General features: G+C 32.8%; 2 protein-coding genes across 2 annotated transcripts; one reads left to right on the top strand and one right to left on the bottom strand.

Annotated features, from left to right (window-relative positions):
* Positions 1 to 968: 968 nt before the first annotated feature.
* On the top strand, positions 969 to 5,144 carry LOC124843506 (electron carrier/ protein disulfide oxidoreductase). The gene is made up of 7 exons (XM_047320266.2): positions 969 to 1,190; positions 1,658 to 3,004; positions 3,198 to 3,253; positions 3,371 to 3,604; positions 3,710 to 4,001; positions 4,172 to 4,368; positions 4,803 to 5,144. The coding sequence occupies exons 2-7, from the start codon at positions 1,709 to 1,711 to the stop codon at positions 4,954 to 4,956; spliced, it is 2,229 nt and encodes a 742-aa protein (XP_047176222.2). The 5' UTR covers positions 969 to 1,190; positions 1,658 to 1,708; the 3' UTR covers positions 4,957 to 5,144.
* Positions 5,145 to 6,186: 1,042 nt separating this feature from the next.
* LOC124843507 (S-adenosyl-L-methionine-dependent methyltransferases superfamily protein) lies at positions 6,187 to 8,721 on the bottom strand. The gene is made up of 3 exons (XM_047320267.2): positions 8,548 to 8,721; positions 7,245 to 8,307; positions 6,187 to 6,643 (listed from the first exon to the last, which is right to left on the bottom strand). The coding sequence occupies exons 2-3, from the start codon at positions 8,279 to 8,281 to the stop codon at positions 6,556 to 6,558; spliced, it is 1,125 nt and encodes a 374-aa protein (XP_047176223.1). The 5' UTR covers positions 8,282 to 8,307; positions 8,548 to 8,721; the 3' UTR covers positions 6,187 to 6,555.
* Between the last annotated feature and the right edge of the window lie 13,536 nt (positions 8,722 to 22,257).

The raw sequence follows: 22,257 nt of genomic DNA on the forward strand, positions 1-22,257 counted from the left end.
ATTTGTATAAAATAATTCAATTGTTAAAAATACGAAAAGTCATTTTAATATTAAATAACATTTAATAAGTCAAAATTATTAATTACTCAATGATGCCTTTCAGTTGAGGTTGATATTTTTCAACCCAAAATTGATAAAAAAAATCAATTAATTTCAATTTATATTATTATTTTAGTATTACTTGTAATAATTTCGGTTTACGTAACCTTTTCATTCAGTTGAAAAGTTCTCTACGTTGGTCAATGTTATTTTTCTGGAAAAGTTCCAAATAAACTACTTATACTACCGTATACTTTTACTATTAAATTAATATTTAGTTTAGGATAGTTCTAGCCTAGTTGGCTGAAAACTTCCCATCGACAGTAAAAATAATCTTGAATAAATTTGAACAAACATTAGCACGATAGATAATGTTGATTAGAGAAATCTCTGCAACATAAACACCAATAAAAAAAACTCCTAAAAATACGAATAAAAAATATAATCGATATGGATCAAATAAAACTTGTGATCAAAATGTGTAAGAGAACATATATGACTGACAATTTGAAATTCATAGTTTTTTTGGGAGAAATTTGAAGTTTACCATTTCTTAAAAAGCTTACTTAAATTTGATATATTTCCAAGTTTTTTTTATCTAATATAAGGAATATTTATTCCACTTAGTTATTGAATCATATTACAGTCTATTAAAAATTGTTTAGTTTATGACTTACAATTGTTTATCGAATCATAACATATTTTAAAATAATTTAAGTTAAAATACTTTTTTGTATTTTTTTCATCAAAACTAAACAAAAACCGTGTTCATCATTGAATGCACTTTACTGCAAAGAGCATTGACTCTATTTTCCAACTGATAGATGGACAGATTCGGTCAATTACATTATCCCAAAAATGAGGGTGCAAGAAAACAAAGAGGGAGTGTTTTTTAATATAAGAATGATAGTAATAATAATAATAATAATATAATTTATGATGTTTGGGTGGAAAAAAAATGTAAAGAAAATTTTTCTCGCAGCCTCCCTGAGCACTTCCCGCTTCTCCCTCTGTGAATTGCGGTTTCATTTGATGGTTTCAAACCCCCAAAAGTTACACACACAGAGACTAACATTTATTCAACACAAGCACCACTATAGTCAACCACACCCATCCTCTTTGCTTTTCTGTTCAACTTCGGATCCGTACCCGTAAGTTTTCTTTCTTCGTCTTCGCCGGCTGCGATGTGCGATTCCTTCATTTACCTGCTTCTTCTGTCATTTCGTTTTTCTATCATTAATTAGTTACTCTTCAATTGGTTAGGATATGGATATGGATATGGATTGTCGGGGAAGGATTATTCCCTCAGATTTCCTTTTTTTTTTTTGTTTATACATCACAAATAAGTAAATCGTGTGTTGCTGCTCTGTGTGATCTCGTGATGTGTCGAATTTTTTTCTCACTGCATCTTTGCAATTTTTTTAATCTCTGCTCTGGTTTAAAACTAGAACAATACCTATTTGTATAGCATTATTGTATTGGTACTGTTGCTATTTCTATTTCCGGATGCATCTTTTTTTTTTCGGGATTTTTTTTGTTATTCGTAAATTTGTTTGCTGGTCAATGGATGGCGCTCTACTGTAGTTAGTTTATATATGTGCTTTATGATTTCTTGTAGGGCTATTGGTTGGAGTGTGGCATATTGTATGAACTCTAGCTTGCTTTCACCATGGAAAATCTACAGTTAGAGGAGACGAGTGGAGTGAATTCCCAAGGTGTTGAGAACTTGCGGGTGGATGATTTGGTAACTGATCAGAAGAAACAGTCAAAGGAGGCGGAGGGTCAGAATATTGATCATGATGGTCCCGAGTTTGATGATATATTAGATGCGGATGATGTAAGGTCTAAGAGGAACGACGAGAGCAGGGAATTGCAATCTCGAACTCAACTGGAAAACGTGGAAACCAAATCTGAAACTGAAATTATTACTGATAGGCAAGAGGATTCTGGTGATAAGACGAGTGCTGGTGGAGATTTGGAGTTCAGAAACCAAGAAACAAATCTAGATGGTAATTCTGGACGGAGTGGATTGGCTAAAGAAGTGGATGATAAGGAATCCAAGCAGATGTTTGATAAGTCAGATGAAATTCCGAGCGAGGACCCCAATTTGGAGCCTGTTTTTGATGGAACAGAGGTTCCAGGGATGGAAGCTAACCGCAGTATGTCTGGCCGTAGGTTGGATGCAGATCAGGACTCCCCAGGTGTGGTTGAGAAGGCTGTGGCTCTTAAGAATTTTGTTAAGGAGAAGAGTGCGGTGGCAGTCTCCACAATGATGCGTCGCCTTTCTGGAAAAAGAGATGAAGGTGCTGTGGACAATGTTGATGACGAAGGTAAGGATGTATCAGATTTTGGAAAAGTTGGTGAAAACAAACTGGTGTCTGAGAAGGCAGTGGAGAAATTTGACTGGAATCCCTTAAATTACATCAAGAAGTCATCCGATGCTGGTGTGGAAAACAAAACTGAGCAGAGAGATTCAATAGTCATGAAAGGAAGGATTATATTGTACACGAAACTAGGTTGCCAAGAATCTAACGAGATTAGGCTGTTTTTGCGTTTGAAAAGACTTAGATACGTCGAAATCAACGTAGATGTGTTCCCTGGTAGAAAGAAGGAGCTGGAGAGGATTTCTGGATCTACTTCTGTACCTAAGGTTTTTTTCAATGAAATACTTATTGGAGGCTCGAGTGAGTTGAAGACTCTAGATGAGTCTGGCAAGCTTGATGAGAAGGTTGACTTTCTAATTACTGAAGCACCATTATTTGAGGCCCCATCGCCACCTCTTTCTGGAGAGGATGATGTGCCGAGTGGTGGACTACCTGATGAAATGGCAATTATTGTCCGCAAAATGAAAGAATCCATAGTTGTGAAGGACCGCTTGCATAAAGTGCGCAGATTCACGAACTGTTTTCTTGGCTCCGAAGCTATCGACTTCTTATCAGAAGATCAGTATTTGGAAAGGCCAGAGGTAAGCTTGGTCTTAAGCCTGAAGCGTGGGTCTATTGCCCGTACACAACCCATCTATGACATATTGTATGCAGTTATATATTGCATAGTATTTAATCTTGCTATATTTTCAATCACACACTCAAATAAATCGTTCACCGAATTGCTAGTTTCATATGTCATTGCTATCTTCTAATTCTTGTCCGGTGGTATAGGCTGTTGAGTTTGCACGAAAGCTTGCCGAAAAACACTTTTTTCGACATGTTACTGAGTGAGTCCGTGTACTCTATTTGGTGTTTCTACTTTCCAATGTTTTAAGTATGTTTTGTCAGTTGTTAACAACTTTGATAATCCTTCCTGGTTTTCAATGGTTTTTGTTTTACTTTAGTGAAAACCTATTCGAGGATGGAAACCACCTGTATCGGTTTTTGGATGATGAGCCCATTGTGGTGTCACAATGTCACAACATTTCTAGAGGCATAAGCACCTTGAAGCCCAAGCCTTTACCGGAAATTGCGTCAAGACTAAGGTTTCTGTCCGGTGCAATATTTGAAGCCTATGCTTATGAAGAGGGACGTCGTCTTGATTATACTAGTATACATGGAAGTGAGGAGTTCGCAAGGTTTATTTAATGTTTTCTGTCTTCTGTCTTGCGTCGAACTGACATGTGCCCTGCAATGTTGATAATGCATCCATTGATTTCTTGAATTTCTGCTTATCATTTTAGGTATCTGAGAATTGTGGAAGAGCTCCAGAGAGTGGAAATATCGGATTCGTCTAGAGAAGAGAAGCTTGCGTTCTTTATTAATCTTTATAATATGATGGCCATCCATGCAATCTTAGTGTTGGGCCATCCAGATGGAGCACTGGAAAGAAGGAAATTATTTGGGGAGTTCAAATATGTTATTGGTGGGTCTACATACTCACTTTCAGCTATTCAAAATGGCATATTGCGGGGAAACCAGCGACCACCATATAACCTTAAGAAGCCATTTGGGGCAAAAGATACACGCTCGACAGTAAGCTTTAATACCTGTATTAGTAAATTACTAATAGCAACTTAAATATTTATTTTTCTATTAATAAATTATTTTTGTTATATTTTCAGACTATTCTGCTGTTTGTTACATATTCTTTCACCGTGAAATTACTAAAATAACATGCTTACTTAGGTCGTCAAATTTGTCAGGTGGCACTTCCTTACCCTGAGCCTCTAATTCATTTTGCTTTAGTATATGGTACCCGATCTGGGCCTGCACTTCGGTGCTACACTCCTGGAAAGATTGATGAAGAGTTATTGGATGCAGCCCGTAATTTTTTGAGAAATGGAGGCGTTGTAATTGATTCGAGTGCAAAGGCTGTAAATGCTAGTAAGATCCTTAAATGGTATGTTCTTTCAACCGAGGGTTTTGAATATGATAGATGAGATTTTTGGTAAATTTAAGCAAAGACTGCTCATCGAATATTTTTTATGTACACTACACATATTCTCTTGGCTAAAAGGCAAATCTTTCAAATTCCTTAGCTCAATGGTGTGAACAAAAAGTATTTTATGCTTTTAATTTTGTAAGTTTGGCTAGTGGCTAATCTCACATGTACTTATAGAATGCATGAAGGATCGGGCAGAAATGCAAACAAACTATATAATTGTGAAAATCCATTCTGATGTTTAATATTATTTTGTATGTAGAAGTTAAGTATGTACACGCGTTTACTATTATCAATGAAAAAAATAACGATAGTAAACATTGCTAAAATTAGGTGTTTATTTTGGATATATTCAAATCTGAAAATAGTTGTTTGTCCTTGTTCGGTCTCAGGTACAGTATAGATTTTGGCAAGAACGAGGTAGAAGTGATAAAGCATGTTTCAAACTACTTAGATCCAGCTGACTCTGAAGTATTGTTGGACCTACTTGCTGCGTCCGAGTTGAAGGTGACATATCAGCCGTATGACTGGGGTTTGAACTGCTAGCATGGGCTACCAAAGTTCTGTAAATATGCCTCATAGATTTATACTGATTTTCTATCATACAAATTACCACCAAAGTATTCAATGTCACCGTTTAACTTTTTCTGCCCATTTTACTCGTCTATGTGCACGAGGAAGACGAAAATGTTTACCTCCTAAATTTCTGTTCTATATGTACTGTCTTTCTAAAATTACATGTGCTCTTTAATGTTGATGCATGCAATTTATGATGGTTCATCATAACGTAATCTGTGAACTGAAGAGCTTGAACTCGTAATGCTTCTCAGGTGGCCATTTCTTTAGCTGCTGAAAATTAATGAGATGAAGCTGATGCTTACTAAGCAGTCCCCAAATATAAGCACCGGTCCTTAGAAATTGAGTCTCGTGTGCTCGTAGTTAATTAAATAGTGATAAAAATTAATGAGATGAGAATATTTGGAGATTAGATTGGAGAAATATGTATATCCATTTGAGAACCCCAAAAAATGGAAAATTTGAATTTGGGATGGATTGGATATGACCTTAATTCATCTAATATTTTTTACAAACCTCTTTATATTCAATGGTTTGAAAACAGGAAATAACTAAACAGGGCCTCAACTAGTAACAGAGTTGTTTCCCCTTTCCTTACAACAAATGCATTACCCCTTTCTCATTATCTGTAAAGTGGAATAAAAGAACTCAAGCAACGAATTATTATGTTAGTTCTAACTGGGAACTATTATGTAAACATGCAAAGACGGGCACTTCTTCCCTTTCAAAGTTGCTAGGAAACATAGTCAGTTCCTCGGTGGATATAAAGCACAAAGGCAAGGTTAGCCAATTTCCAAAATGGTGCGAGCGTTTAAGATAATCAAATTTTGCTTATTTGATATTTGGCAGTAAAAACGGCATTACAAAATCACAAATTCACGACCGAACAAAACCTGGCGGCTGTCTATGCAAATATCCAGCAGTGATTACCACATTTAATTTAATATGTAAATACAAGTTCATGTTTTAAATTGCTCGCACACTGTTCTTAGAGGTAAGGATCCAACAATGGTTGTACTGTATCCTACTTGGGAACCAAAGATCCTTCTCACCTCTCTGCTCATTCCATACTCAAGGAATATTTAAAAGGAGCTAGATTTTAGCTCTTTATGAGTTTTAATTCCTTCAAAACTGGTACAGAAAGCACAGATCATGACAAAAATAGTGAAATCCAACTGTGTAAATTTCCAATAAACGACGTTGTAGAAATGCTCCTGTATAAAAGATATTCAGCAATGTTTGGGCTGACAAAGTGGCCAGATATAACACGAACACATGCGTACTTCATGCCCTATTGTTATAACCAAAAATGGGCTTTGCAAATAAAAAGAAAGAAAAATTAAAATAAGGACTCAGGCTTTCTTGAAGAATGCAGACTGATCTGGATGATAATGGCCAGAGAATAATGCTTTCAAAGTTTTGCAGCTGTCCATGTTTTTTATTCATATTAAGCTGAATACCAGACAAAGTTAACCTGCAAGATAAATTTTGTAAAAGTTGTCATACAACCCTCTGGCCTTCTATACTCACGCAAGGATCCTTGACATATCAAACAGGTTTCTTTCTAGGTTATGCTGTTTTCTCGAGAATAATACACCAGTTGGATTTATCAAAAAACTGATCAACGATTCTAGCATTGATTATTCCAGCTGTCAAACTGCAAAAGGATGTGAAAGTAAGTTAGAAATGGGGAATCAAGCATCCTGCATATAAGCATGTCAAACATGTCAAACATAGTTCTGCATTATACTCTTTCAATTTTGAAAAATGAGTAGCAAGAGAATAAAAGGCCATGGTAAATTTGTCATAAACCTATAAAGGTCAAGTTGATTGATTAAAGCAGCAGAAAAGATACATGACGCACGACACTACTCACTTCAATCCCATCTTTTTTACTGTCAAACATAATCTATTGCATTTCTTTTTACATGTTTTTTATCTTCACCTTACCTTTATCAAGGACACGTAGCAACTCAATGCTTATGATAGAGGGAAAGGAAAATTACGATTGGACAACAAGCTAACGCTCTAGCAGCAATTTTAAGTTTAAAATTGAACCTTAAACAGGTTTTACCGAATGTAATATCTCCATCTCATGATACTTTGCTTATATAATCCATATTTCTAGATTCAGATGTAAAGTACGCTAATCATAGCACAATTGACATCCAAGATCAAGTTTACGAAACATGAAGCCTGAAGGGAGTAACTTCAGTGAAAAATAAAGGAAAAAATAAATTTAAACCATGCTTTGTTACCTTTCAAGTTCTCCTTCACTAAAAACATGATAATATCGATTATACACCACAGCACCCTTTTTGTCATCTTTAGTTGCCAGACCAGCAGCAAGAGCATGAGAAGAAGCACCACTGATTTCAGCACGATGATAAGGTAAATGCCAGGGAACAAAGTATTCCTGTTGGTTCTTTATATGTTTTTCTTCCTCCAAATCTTTACATACATTTGACTCACTGCAAACTTTTATGTTCTCACCGGTGCTACTCTCCTCACTCTCAGGAATGCTTTCTAATGGCAAGGGTGAGGGTGTCCGAGCACGAGGACTCCCTGGTCCTACCCACTCTTCAACATACTTCTCAGTCAGTGGAGTCCATTTGGTAATTAGATTTGTATCCTCTTGCTCTACAGCCCAAACTGTAATCAGAACATGGCCACCCTTTTTAACAACTCTGACCAATTCTTCTATTGCTTTTCTCCTTCTACTTTCAGTGCTTAAGTGATGTAACACTGCTATTGATATAGCTGCATCACCAAAACCAGTTCTGTAAGGAAGATTCACAGCATCTGCCACCAAAACTTCATGCCCTCTATCCGAGCAGATTTTAATCAAGGAAGGACTTATATCACATCCTATGAAGAAACAATCCTGATTCAAACCTAGGTATTTCCCATTCCCACATCCTGCATCAAGGACAAGAGACCCCAAAGGCAAAGATGACAAAAATGATGCAACCTTCGGCCATTTGGCAAACCGAGTGGCACTGAAATGCGGAGCAATAGCATCATATACATGATGAACGAACTTCTTTTCTATTTCAGGGGTGGATTGTACACTCATAGATGAAGTAGTACCGTTCCCAGTGACTGATAAGGAATCTGTAATGGAGGGTTCCTTACTGGGGGCAATAGTACACAAACTAGAATCCCCTATACAATTGATTTGTTTCATTGAACTAAATGCTAAATGACAAACAAAATCAACAATTACACTGGTCAAACCAAGGGCTTCTCTACGTGGATTGAAGAATCTACTTGTTTTTAGAACACTATGAATCATTAACCGGTCAGTGTGGCAGAGAGCACCTGCACAAAAAGCAATTTTTTTTGCAAATGATATCTTTCATTTATTGTATAAAATCTATAAATAACCCAATAGTGATTCATTCATATTCATATACAAATAAAAAAACCCAAAACCAAAAGATGCAAACTTGTAATAATATAACCAAATGGGAAGATGTGAGAAAAGTTAGGTCAGAATCATCAAAACTAGAAAGAGACCGAGGCTTAAAACTCCAAACTTAGAGGAAAAATATTGCTTACCAGCTTACAGAAGGGCTCGTGAATATATAAGAAAAGTGATTAAAGTTTTTCATGAAAAATGAGAGACTAAGAGAATCCTGAAGCAACGAACATCGTCGGTGGTTGATGCTTGTTTTGAGTGAATGGTGGCCGAGACCCGACAACACACTCCCAAAACCCGGTTTGTCAAATTTGGTCGGGTCTAAGGAATATAAACCCATGGTTCTTTGCTTAAATCTTAAGAAAAATTACTTCTATTTAATAATTATTTTGAAAATTTACGTAATATTTTTTTTTAATTTAGTTAAAACAAAAATGCTTTAGATGGAATACTTTTTAAGGTTAAGTTGTTTTCTCAAAACTGGTTATTAAAGCTTGTTTTAATCAACGGAGGCATTAAAAAATGTTTTTCTTTCTACTGTTATTCATTGGAATTTATACAAATTTTCAAATGTTTTCACCATTTTTATACATTTGACAGGTATTCTGAATTTTGTTTATTTTAACAATTAGCATAGGCTAGATGGAAAGTCTTGGAGAAAGAGGATAGAGAAGTCTCAAACAAAATTTTGAATATTTAGCCTTCCTTTGTTTGGTGTTGAAAAATCAATTTTTTCATACATACTTTTCAATAAAATACACATTATAAAACAAATGTATGATTAGTTTAGAACAAGTCTCCACTGTGTTCAACACTTTCAAGTTAATTAGATTAAAAGTCAATTTTATTTAACTTTAAAAAGAAGTGAACCCTCGTTTATAACTACTAATTTTAGTGATTTTTTGTTTACTTGATTTGTCTTTTGTATCATCTACTCTGATACTTAAGCCAGTAGTCCGTATGGAGTCAGAGCAATAATATTAAATACACAGTAAATGTGATTGTCTATTTCTAATGTTTGACTTTTATTTACAATTATTGAAGTGGATCTAAGATTAACAAAATCTTAATCATTTTCCGACATCTGCTCATTATACTAATTAATACTTACTAATTAATACTTACTAACTGATACTTACTAATTAATACTTACATGTAAATATGTTTCTTAATGTCTCTTTAATGAGAATGTTTTTAGGATAAAACATCCAACATCTATTCATAAGAGATCGGACGAGTCTTAAGTTTATTTTGGCTTCGTCTTAAGTATCTACTAAGTTGAGTCGTCTCTCTCTTGACAAACATCCGCCCATACGGGTACAATAATTTTTTTCTATATTAATTTCGAGTATATATATATATATATATATATATATATATATATATATATAAATCAATTCATGCGTAATATAACCTGTCGCAACCGGAATCGCGACGGGACGACGATCCAAATAAGAAACGTGTTTTGAAAAGAGATTTGGAGTCGCCACCATAGTTTATTATGGAAAACTATGGAAAAACCATAAAATGATAAAGCACGGTCCACGAAAACCAAAGATTGGGTTCGGGAGTCGGTTACGCGTGGGGAAGGTGTTAGCACCCCACAACGCCTGCCCTAAGGCAGTACCTTTAACTAAATGCACGAATATGATGCGGTTTTCAAAATGTTTAATTATCCCCTAAAATAAAATTCTAAATAAACAAAACATATTTTTTAGTTTTTTGGGCCCGACAAGGATTGACCTTGCTCCTACGTATTCTCATTCAAAATGAGAAATCAGGGTTACGTAGTTCTAGCTGAAAGACTGTTTGTTTGTTTGAAAAAGCAGATGTTTTTAATTTTTGGAGATTTTTATGTTTTTAATATTTTCGAGAAAAAGAAGGTAATGAGTACTAGGCCGACGCGAGCGGTCGCACGAATACTCATACCTTTAAAATGATATTTAAATATTTTTAATTATTTTTGAAAAGAGAGATAACGATATTAAGCACTAGGCCGATGCGAACGATCACACGAGCACTCATACCGTTATCTACTTATTTAGGAAAACTTAAGAGTATTGAGTGCTAGGCTGATGCGGACGATTGCACGAGCACTCATACCCTCGTTTAATATTACATAAATAAGAGAGAAAGGTATTGAGCACTAGGACGATGCGAGCGATCACACGAGTGTTCAACCTTTAAAACATATTTTTGAAATTTTATTTAAGAAGAAGAAAAGGTTTTTAGCACAAGGACGACGCGAGCGGTCACACGTGTGCTTAACCTTCAAAACGTATACTTTTTGTAAATTTATTTAAGGAAGAAGAAGAGGTTTTTAGCACAAGGACGACGCGAGCGGTCACACGTGTGCTTAAACCTTTAAAACATATTTTTGAAATTTTATTTAAGAAAAGAAGAAAAGGTTTTTAGCACAAGGACGACGCGAGCGGTCACACGTGCGCTTGAACCTTTAAAACTTTTCTTGTAAATTTATTTAAGGAAGGAGAAGAGGTTTTTAGCACAAGGAAGACGCGAACGGTCACACGTGTGCTTAAACCTTTAAAACATATTTTTGTAAATTTTATTTAAGAAAAGAAGAAAAGGTTTTTAGCACAAGGACGACGCGAGCGGTCACACGTGCGCTTTAAACCTTTAAAACTTTTCTTGTAATTAATTTTTATTTAAACTATCAATATTGTATTATTCAATATATATTTTAGGATAAGTGAATGTCTAAAATAAATAAATAGAACAAAATAAAATAAGACAATAAAGAAAAATAAATAAACAAAAAAAAGAAATGGGAAAGGTTGGACGAACGTTGGGGACAGTATTCAGAATGACGAGCGTTCGTTGGGGAGAGGACGAACGTTCGTTGGGTAAATGAGGTGAGTGGAGGCCAAATGACGAGCGCTCGTTTGGGACGAGCGTTCGTTAGGAAAATGATGTTGGATGGCGCACACTCGTTATGGACGAGCGTTCGTTGGGGAAGGCAACGGACGGACGTTTAAAAATGTGTACCGAACGACAAGCGTTCGTCGAAAGAAACGAACGTTCATTGGGGAATATAACGGACGTTGTAAAGGGCACAGAATGACGAGCGTTCGTAGAGAGACATAACGAACGGACGTTGTTGAAATTACAAACGGACATTGGGAACGAATGCTGAATGACGAGCGTTCGTTGTGGAAAGATGGTGAACGGACGCTTGGAACGAAAGCTTGAGAACGAACGCTCATTGGCGAACAGATGTTTGGAACGAAAGCTAAATGACGAGCGCTCATTGGTGAAGATGGTAAACGGACGCTCAAGAAGGCTTACGGTTAACGAGCGTTCACTCGTTTGGATAACGAGCGTTAGCTCGTTTGGATAACGAGCGCTCGTGGAGAATGTTGAACGAACGGTCAGAAAAAGCTTAAAGATAACGAGCGTTCGTTAAGAGACAAAACGAACGGACGTTCAAAAATGGATGCTTAAGGACGAACGTTCGTTATTGTCATGACGAACGGACGTTCAAATGTGGAGGCTTAAAGACGAACGGTCGTTCGTTTGTATAACGAACGCTCGTTAGATAGAAGCTGAGCGAACGGTCAAAAAACTTAAGGATAACGAGCGTTCGCTCGTTTGGATAACGAACGCTCGTTCGTTTGGAATGTTGAACGAACGGTCAAAAAGGCTGAAGGATAACGAGCGTTCGCTCGTTTGGATAACGAGCGCTCGTTGGTGAGAGTGCTGAACGAACGGTCAAAAAGGCTTAAGGATAACGAGCGTTCGCTCGCTTGGATAACGAGCGCTAGTTGGTGAGAGTGCTGAGCGAACGGTCAAAAAGCTTAAGGATAACGAGCGTTCGCTCGTTTGGATAACGAACGCTCGTTCGTTTGGAATGTTGAACGAACGGTCAAAAAGGCTGAAGGATAACGAGCGTTCGCTCGTTTGGATAACGAGCGTTCCAAAAGAGGCCCAAGGCTCCCGGACGTACGCTCATTTCTGGGCCTGGCCTAGTCCAATGCTTTCTAACCTAGAATTTTCTAGGGGTTCAGAGATTCATCCTCATTCCCTCTCCTTCACGCCGGTTCACACCTTCTCTAGAGATTCAAGGTCTCTTGTTCAGCACCACAACTGATCCTCACCTCTGCCATGGCCGACCACCGTTGCTTCAACCAGAACACACCTTAGGCTCGCCGGCGACAACTTGCACCACCAGAACCACCACCAGCCACGACGCCACCTTCTCCGCTCTTCTCTTTTCAAAAACATTGATCTCCAGGGAGGGTCTTCCTCCGCCGCACATGTGCCAATACTTCTTCAAAACGATCACCGCGAAACGTCGTCTATGGCGTTGCCAGTAGCGTCGCCTGCCGCCGAAGCCGTCGTCCCATTCACCGAGAATAGCACAGAGAACCTTCTCCTCTTCCCCTCAGCACCACTACCCTAATCTAGTGTCCTACAACGGGATGGTGAGCCTGAAGGTGGTGGCGTGTGCCTCTTCCTAGATTGAACAAGAATGAATGGAAAGGAAGATCGGTGTTGCGCGGTTGAAGGCGACAGTGAACGACACAGTGGTCAATCCCTGTTTTGGCTCAGTGAAGGTAAAGTATGGGCTTGTGTTTGGATGCTGGAAATTGGTCATTGTTCTAGACTGTGGCTTTGTATAATGCAGGTTGAGGATGATGGTTGATGAGTGAATGAGGGAATGAGGTTTGGTTGAGTAAATGGAGGAGTACCAAGTTTGCGAGACCGTGATGATGGGTGGAATATGCAGCAGGGAATGAAGATGATCATGGATATTGGAAATCAAGTGTTGGAGGTGAAGATTGAAGATGTTTGGTAATAACGAACATATACCAATATCCAGTGCATTCAACAATATTCATATACAAATTTAACAACAATCGGAGATATGCTCATGAACCAGTAACCCACTCAGTAGAACAAGGAGTGTTAGATATTACTTACCTTTCGATTGCCAATGCCAACCTTGCGTCTCCAATGAGTTTTTTCCTCCTCCTCTTGCTGGCGTCTATCTTTTTCTCCAGGTAAAAATGGTGAATCTGGATGATGATCCCCAGACGAAGGTCCCCCGTGTGTCTTCTCTCTTTCTTTTTCTCTCTCTCTGATTCCAACAAAATCCCCTCCCAAAATCTTGGGAAATATTCCTTTCTAACCGCCTGGTCCCCCTCACCCCAGACACGTCTCACATACCCATTTCCCACGTTTTCTATTTTCCCCTTTTTTTTAATTTTTATTTTATTTATTATTTATTTTCAGTTTTAATTTCATTTTTTAATTTTTTAATTATTAACTCTATTAAAACAAAATTGAAGATAAGAAAAGTAAAAATTGAATTAAAAACAAAAATCTAAATACATAAAAAATAGAATAAAACAAAAAAGGTAAAATAAAAAAAAAATAAAAAAAAACCAATAAAAACACTTCTTTTTTCAACCCGGACAAAATTGAGTGTTGAGATAACCTTTCTTTTTTTGTTTGTTTAACTTATCATTCCTGGGAATGAACAGCATAAGTTGAGCGGCAGATGAAATGTTTTAGTCTTTTTGCCTTTTGAAATATATTTTTATAATGGTGCTATAGCAGCTTAATTTGATTATTTTTATATCAAAATTTTACTCGAGTAAAAATCTTTAGTTTAGTTTGATTTTAATTTAATATAAAATTAAAACCAAATCACACTAACATGTTGCAATTCAATTTAAATTAGTGTTTTAATTTTTTCTAATAAATTTATTAAATATTTTCTTAAAAGACTTAAATATTTTATAAAAATTTATCAAATATAAACACGAATAATTTTTTATAATTGTTGTCATATTTATAATTTTAACTTTTTATTATATTCATAAATAAATTATATAATATTATATATTTATAAATAAATTAAATGTTAAAATTACAATCCAGATTTACTATTATATTTTTATAAATAAGTTATATACTAAAATTAAAATACAGATTTACTATTATATCAAAGGGATTGTTTCCTACACAACCGTTGAATAATCATGTTTTCTTCATGCATCTCTTTTTGCATCTTCATAGTTTCAGCAAAATTAAAAGAACAACAAGAATAAGATGAAAACTGTATTATATATTTACACTCTGCCTAAAAAACAAAACATAGAAGGTTTTTATAAGACAGTATATTGTAACTGATTTAACTGTCTAATTTTAGTTTATAACAAAATACTAACACACCTCCTTAAATAAAAAACGAAACCAAAAACAACAAAAATGCAAAACTAAGTTGCCAAGCTCACTAAATTCCTAACACCTACTTGTCTCCTCAAATTTTTGAAACAATCACCCTTCAAGGCCTTTGTAGAACTTCTGATTTGCAGTATGTAATTTCCAAGTTCTCGTTCCTAACCTGTTCCTGAATATAATGAAACATTGTTTCAATATGCTTGTTTCTTCCATGTAAGGTTGAGTGTTTAGCCAGATTAATTGCTGATTTGTTGTTCTCAAGCAGTCTTATTCTTTCAACTAATTCAACCTTCAATCCTCGCATCAATGATTTTAACCAGGCTGCTCGACAAGTAGCCTCTACTCTATCTCATAGGATGATAGAGCAACCATTGACTCTTTGTTGAGCTCCTTGAAATAGGTGATCCCTTAAGAAAGAACATGTACCCAATTCTGCTTCTTCTATCCATTTGTCTCCATATCAGTCTGCATCTGAATAACTAGTAATTTGTATCTCATTTCCAACTTTTCCTCTTGGCAATAGTATATCATAGGCATGTGTTCCTTGTAGGTACTGAAGGATATATTTTGCTGCATTTAAGTGGGATATTCTTGGACTTTGCATGTATCTATTTATTACTCCAACACTGTAACTTAAATCTGGTCTAGTGTTACAGAGGCACCTCAAACTTCCAACTATTTTCCTATAAGTAGTAGGATCTATAACTTCTTCCTCAAGCTCCTTTTCCAATCTCAACCCCACTTCTGTCGGGATATTAGCAGCATTGCTATTATGCATATCAAACCTCTTTAACATGTTTAGAGCATACATTGGCTGATGCTGGTGGTTTCGATGGTGGTCTTGGTGTGCTATTGGTAGTGGTTCCGGTGGTGGTGTTGTCTCCCGGTGTATGGTGTTGTGTTGTAGCTCAAAAGACTTCATTCAAGGTAAGTTTTAAGTTAGAAATCATTAACTGAACTTTGAAGTACAGTTAAGGTCTCGTCGGCATTCGAACGTTGGTTAAGCTTCCGCCATGGTTCAAATTACGTCAAGGCCTCAACTAATGTTCGAACATCGACGAGGCCTTAACTGAATTTCGAAGTTCGATTAAGGATAAAAAAACTTAAAACTTACCTCGAATGAAGTCTTTTGAACTGTAGCACAACATCACACACCGGGCACAACACCATCACCAATAACACATCAAAAACACCACTGGAACCACCAACGATCACATAGACCACAAGCAGAATGAACACAAGCAAGGACAAAAAAAACAAAGAATATGAAAATACTGAGAATTAAGAGAGGTAGGGGAAGAGCTCACAAAATACAACTAAATCATACATTTATTCAATTAAAATTATTTTCACACGCATCAAAATAACAAAAAATTATATATATATATATATATATATATATATATATATATATATATATATATATATATATATATATATATATATATATATATATATATATAAACATTAATAAGTTGACTACTTTTATGATAAAAGAAAAATTATAATTATAAAATTAAATATAAATAAACTTTAAAATTTAATTATGGATATTTTTTTATTTGTTTTTGTAAATAATTTTGTTTAATTAATTTTAAATAAATGGATAAATTTAAAAAACAAAAGACCACATAAAACCCAAAAAAATATATAGACACCAATAAAAGAAATTATTTTTATATAGTCAAAATATATACATGCGGGTGTATGTTCAAGGTTTTGATAATAAAACTATAAATTTTGCTATTATTATAATTATAAATTAAATATAAATAATTTTTTATAGTTTTACTATAAATAGCTTTTATTTATTTAATAAATAATTTTTAATTAAAAAATTGTTATGTTTAAAAATACTATCAAATAAAAAAATGGTTAAATTTAAAAAGAAATACTTAAATATGAAAGTGTTAAAATAATTATTTTATTAAAAAAATGATTTAAAGGCTAAAACTAGAAAACAAATATGGATTAGAAAAAAATCCTAGTATATACATATAGACTACTATAAACAAAGACACAGTATTTTTTAAATATTTGTAAATTGATGTAAGAGAAAAACAAAGAGAGAAATATATTAATGTTAACAATAGAAACTACAAATATAACAATAATAAAAAAACCCGTAACAATTTTATATAAAATGTTTTAAAATAGCGCTTACTTCTAAAAATTTAATTACCATTTATATTTTTTTAAATCAGTTAACAATTATATTATAAATGATAAAATAAGAATAAAAATTGTGTACACAAAAAAATGTATATCCTCTTTATTTATATATAAGTGTTAGCAATAGAAACTATAGATATAATGAGAAAAGAAAAAAAACTTATACATTTTTATAAAAAATATTTCAAAACAATAGATACTTTAAAAAAATTAGTTAACATTTATAATTTAAAAAGATATCATATATATATACTGACAACGCATGTTACACTATTTTCATAAAAGAATACAGAATATGAGTAGAAGGACCTGATTCCATTAGTGATTGACACCTATTTTGACATTCAACCTACACTAAGATAAGTTGTTATTATATTATGTTTAATATTTTATTAAGACAATATTTTTTAATAACTAGTGGTTTCAAAATATTTTTCCTATGTAAAATGAGAATCAGATAATCACATGTATACTAGTGAAATTTTATCTTAAGAACGAAGTTATCACGTGAAAGAAAACTATATTCTAAAATATAATCAAACAAAGTATTAAAAAAAGAATAAATTAGAAGAGATGTAGCAAAAGCTTATTATTCGATATGGTTGTAAATATGCAGTAAAAAAACTAATTTGGAATGTGAAACATAATATCTATTTAAAATCCGGAGGCCATATGGTCAGTTTGGCCGGACGATGGAAGGAAGGACGTCTTGTCAAATTCGATAATTATATTTATGTAAGATTTAAGGTAAGAAGTGATTAGAGTTATTGGGTTGGAATTAGGTTGTGATTAAAGTTTCATTAATCCTAGATCCATGCTCAAAACTATAAATACGGGTCAAAGGTAAGAGGTAGGTGATTCGTATTTACTGTACATTTATTACTGATTCAAGATTACGGTAGAGACCATCTGCTGACTTAAGCATGAGAGAACCTTTGGTAGGTATACCTTTAAATGAGAGAGTGAAGAAGAAGACTCGAGTTGAAAATCGGTCAGTTGAAGAACAAAAATTGTAAAAGTATTTGATAACTTGACCTCACAACCAAAACAAAAAACATAAAATATTATTAAAGAAACATAAAAAATCAATAATAGTTAACTCAAAAGATATATAAAATATTTATACAATTATCCAAAATAATTATAAGTTCAGTTTTATATACAAACCTTTAAAGAAAAATTATTTCTACAATGTATTTTAAAATAAATTAAATAAACTAATAACTCTAAACTAAATTACACACTTCTACAGTACTATCTTCTCTCAATGTTTGCTCCATTAAAAGCTAATCTACTAACATATCATTTTCATTTACTCATACAAAGCAAGTGATCATTGTAAAAAAAACAAGGAGTAAGATGAAAATAAGGTAATGCAACTACTTAACGATTCTTTGTTCGTCATAAAACAATGTAAAATTTTATAATTTTAATTTAAAATTGTATAAATATAAAAAATATAATGCAAAAACTTAATATCACTTATTTAAATTCACGAACTTACTAACATATCTGACATTACCTTAAAAAAAGAGTGTTGTTGTAGTTAGAAGATTGAGGGAAGTTGGAAGGTCGTGGAGGATATTTAGTAACAAGCACAAAAATTTGGAATTACATAAACATTATCGTATTGTAGAAAGTGGTCTATAAGATAAATTAGTTAGTGTGCCGATAGCGGATGAAATAACATGGCCACACAAACCTCACTAGGATAGACGGTAACCTGACTCTGATGCTATATTAAGAGGTGAACTTTAAGCTTAACTCAACTTCCATAAATTTGGCTTATAAGGTGAGATTTAAATTTGCACCTACTTTTATATATATATATATATATATATATATATTATAAATTGACCTTATCTTTAGTCAATATGGAACTTCCAACAAATATTGTCTTTATTATTTGATTTTTTATGTTAAATATTATATGTTTTAATATAACGAGATTAAAATAGTTAATGTTTGGTGAAATTTTATATTTTTAATTTTCTTTTAGGATTTTACCTAAAGACATGTAACATTACAACTTTATCACGAAAGAACACTTATAGGTGAATTTCGGAAATATATTAGAAGAATATTACTATATCGACGAAAGTTATTTAGACTATGGTTGTTGTGTATAAAATTATAAAACTTTAAAAATATAAAATTTTAAAATAATAAAAATAGTACGTGATAACAAGTCAACAAATTAACATGGCAACAACCGTGTTAATCATTTAACATAGGTCACCTAACTAAAAGAAAATATTTAACAGAAAAAATTCAATTAAAAAGTTTAAATATATTAAATACTAAATAAATTATAAAAAATTATACGGACTTAATTGAAAGTTTTCATACTTATTGGGACTTAAACATAATTAAGAAAAAAAATGATATAATAAGTAGAAAGAGTTTCAAAAGATAAAAAATTATTTGTTCTGTATATATATCATTTAATAACGGACCATCGTTTACAATAACTTTATTTATACCGATTACCATGAGAGTGAAATCAGCAATACTCTTTATTGACTTATAATATTTTATATTTACATTCGTACTTATTATTATACTTTGAGTCTAGTTCTACTTATTAAAAAATAATAGAAACTAGTATAAAAAAATTAGAACAAACACGTTTTAGCTATTCTAATAGCTAAATTTGAAATTGTACTATATGAAATATACTGATCGGAATTTATGGTCACTTATGGATAGTCTGATGATTGAATTTTATTATCTAAAAATATACTGCGTTAATGGTTAATCAATGTGTTTGAGTACTTCACAACCCCTATCAATATGTTTGAAGATTGATCGATATATCTGTCCATAAATAATCATTAACTCCGATATTTCATATAATAGATAAATGTTTTAACCAGAAACACTGAAAGAGCCATAACTCTACTTACTACCTTGAATTATGAAGTGTGAATGGTCTTCGTGAAACGAAATTGACTTGTGAAGATGCTAATGTGTGGCTTGTGAATGGCAGGGCCCATACAAGATAATGTCATTATCAAACATTTAATAGTATCATTAAGTAAAACACAGTTAATTATCCTTTTTTTTTTGCTGTGATCTTCATACCTTTCCACCATATTTCACTATTAAGATCAGATCAAACATCCAAAACACAGAATCTGCGCATATAATAAACAACAAGACATATCATTCCTGAAGTGATGATCATGTGCATGATGCACGTGATAAAGGGTATTGGCTTAGCTGTGTTACTGTATGACATGATCAATGCTATCTACGTGTGACCATTTATGTGAGATGAAATTGAAATATATAGGCTCCATCCAAATTCAAAACAGATGCATGTGCATGGAGACCACAAAAAGGAGCCCCCACAATTCCCATTCTGTGTTTTAATTATTATTACTATAAGGCAAAGTAATCACTACATGATACATCATATCAAGAAAATTAAACTTTATTATAAAACTAATTTGTAAAATGAAGTTTATATTCATTTATATAAACGATAAAATAATTTTATTATCTTTTTAATTTTGAATTTTCAATAATTTTTTATATCGACGAAACATAAATCTTAACGGTAAAACTAGATATTTGTATAATATAACTATTTGGTCAATAGAAGAATGAACCATTCTATCATCTTGAAATTTTAAAAAGTTAATCGACTAGTCGAGTGATTGAATTAAATAAAAATTAATATTAATAATAATTACATTAAAACTAGGTAATATTATTACTAGTTAGATCATAATTAGATTGATACTAATTCAAAATCTATTTCAAAATTTATAAATATAAGTTTGAGGTAGTGTAGTAAGTTAGTTATCTTTATTACTTATTTAGGATTATCATTACTGAATTTTTATAGACTTTAATATCGGAATGTCTTTCACTTATAACTCTTCAATTTAACCTAATGGTGGTAAATGCGAAGCAAAGAAAGAAATTTTGACATGGAAAGAATGAATGAAGGATAAAAATGGACCTAGACCCCATAAAGCAATATTAATGGATGATGAAGAGTGTAATAATAAATATGTCTTTATGTGTTTCAATTATTATTACTATTTGGCAAAGTGATGACTATATGGAGTACACATGATCCGTCATGCAGCATCAGCTGTTGGAGCTACCTCTTTATATATCCTTGGCTCTACCCTCTTGTCTGCATGTCTCTAGCAATGTACTCTTCCACGGAATTTTTTGTTTTATCTGTTCATTTCTTTACACATCTTAAATGAATAATAAATTCTATTACTCACTACTTTATTTTCTGTCTCGTGATTTCTGATTCTGAATTGACTTCATACCTGCACCTTCGAATTTTAGTTTCAGACTTTCCAAGGTTCGCATCAGAAACTTCAGTATTTTTTTTGACAGTAGAACGAAGATTAGATGAATAAGATCTTAAATACCTGTTTTAAATTTTGATTTACTGAGATTTATAAATATGAACTGTGCACAACAACCAATATTCTAAATCTGTGGTATAATTATTTTTCTTGACATTGAAGTATTTAGCAGCTTGAAACTGTCAAATGAAAATAATGACTCATGGTTTGTCCACTGTATCAGATTTAAAACATGCATTTTACATCTGATTCATCGAATTATTAATGATTACAAATCTTGACTATGTGATAGAGAAAAGAAATCTAAGTACAGTTAATTCGGTGTCTACTAATGTATGGCAAAAGGTCATAAACATTGAATTATTTTTCAGTCCTTTTTGTAAGTTGGAAAAAAGTCAAATTTAATGTTCTCATCAAAACAATTAATTTTAATTTATAATGAGTAAACAACTTAATTATTTTAATAAGTACATTAAATTTGATCTAGATTTATGTTTTTTAATATTTATAATAACACGAAGAAGACATACCTCTATTTTTTTTAATAAGAAAATAGTTGTATTCAATTTTGTTCCTTTTTAGTCTCCCCAGCTAGTTTAGTAATACATTCACTACTTTAACTTTAATTTGTTGTGTATGTAAAGAGATACAATAAAGTGCTATTATATGAGACAAAATTAAATTTATATATAAACAAAAAAAAAAGATTATGTTCATTGGACTGAGAAAAAACACTTTTAATTGAAAATATTTTAAATAATGATAATACAAGAGACATTTTTATATTGATTCTTATTGAAAAAATTAAATACTGTAATAATTATATCAATTGTTATATATATCCTAATACACGAAAAAAATATTAACAATTTAATTTCTGTTTAATGTAAACAAAATTCTCAGTGCAATTTATCGTAAAGTCAGTTTGTAATTAAGTAATAAGGTAGAAAATGGTTTATTATTTACTCATTATAATAATAATAACTGTTCCGAAAATATAATTATTTAAAATATCAAATACCTTTGGGAACACTTAAAATCTAGATATGGTTGAACAGTTGACGGCGGCTTAAGGTTTGAGGTTGCTAATAAATTTACTTGAAAGTATGGAAACAAAGTGTTGAGTAACTTTTT

This window comes from Vigna umbellata, chromosome 2, assembly GCF_029865625.1.
Source record: "Vigna umbellata cultivar VRB3 chromosome 2, Vumbellata_1.0, whole genome shotgun sequence".
Lineage (NCBI taxonomy): Eukaryota > Viridiplantae > Streptophyta > Magnoliopsida > Fabales > Fabaceae > Vigna > Vigna umbellata.

Bases quoted from the DNA above. Each gene is read 5' to 3' on its own strand.
- LOC124843507 (XM_047320267.2), bottom strand. From the start codon at position 8,281: ATGATTCATAGTGTTCTAAAAACAAGTAGATTCTTCAATCCACGTAGA. The intron at 6,644-7,244 runs GTAACAAAGCAT...ATCCTTTTGCAG, and splicing joins AGTGAAGGAGAACTTGAAAG to TTTGACAGCTGGAATAATCA.
- LOC124843506 (XM_047320266.2), top strand. From the start codon at position 1,709: ATGGAAAATCTACAGTTAGAGGAGACGAGTGGAGTGAATTCCCAAGGT. The intron at 4,002-4,171 runs GTAAGCTTTAAT...CAAATTTGTCAG, and splicing joins CAAAAGATACACGCTCGACA to GTGGCACTTCCTTACCCTGA. The intron at 4,369-4,802 runs GTATGTTCTTTC...GTTCGGTCTCAG, and splicing joins GCTAGTAAGATCCTTAAATG to GTACAGTATAGATTTTGGCA.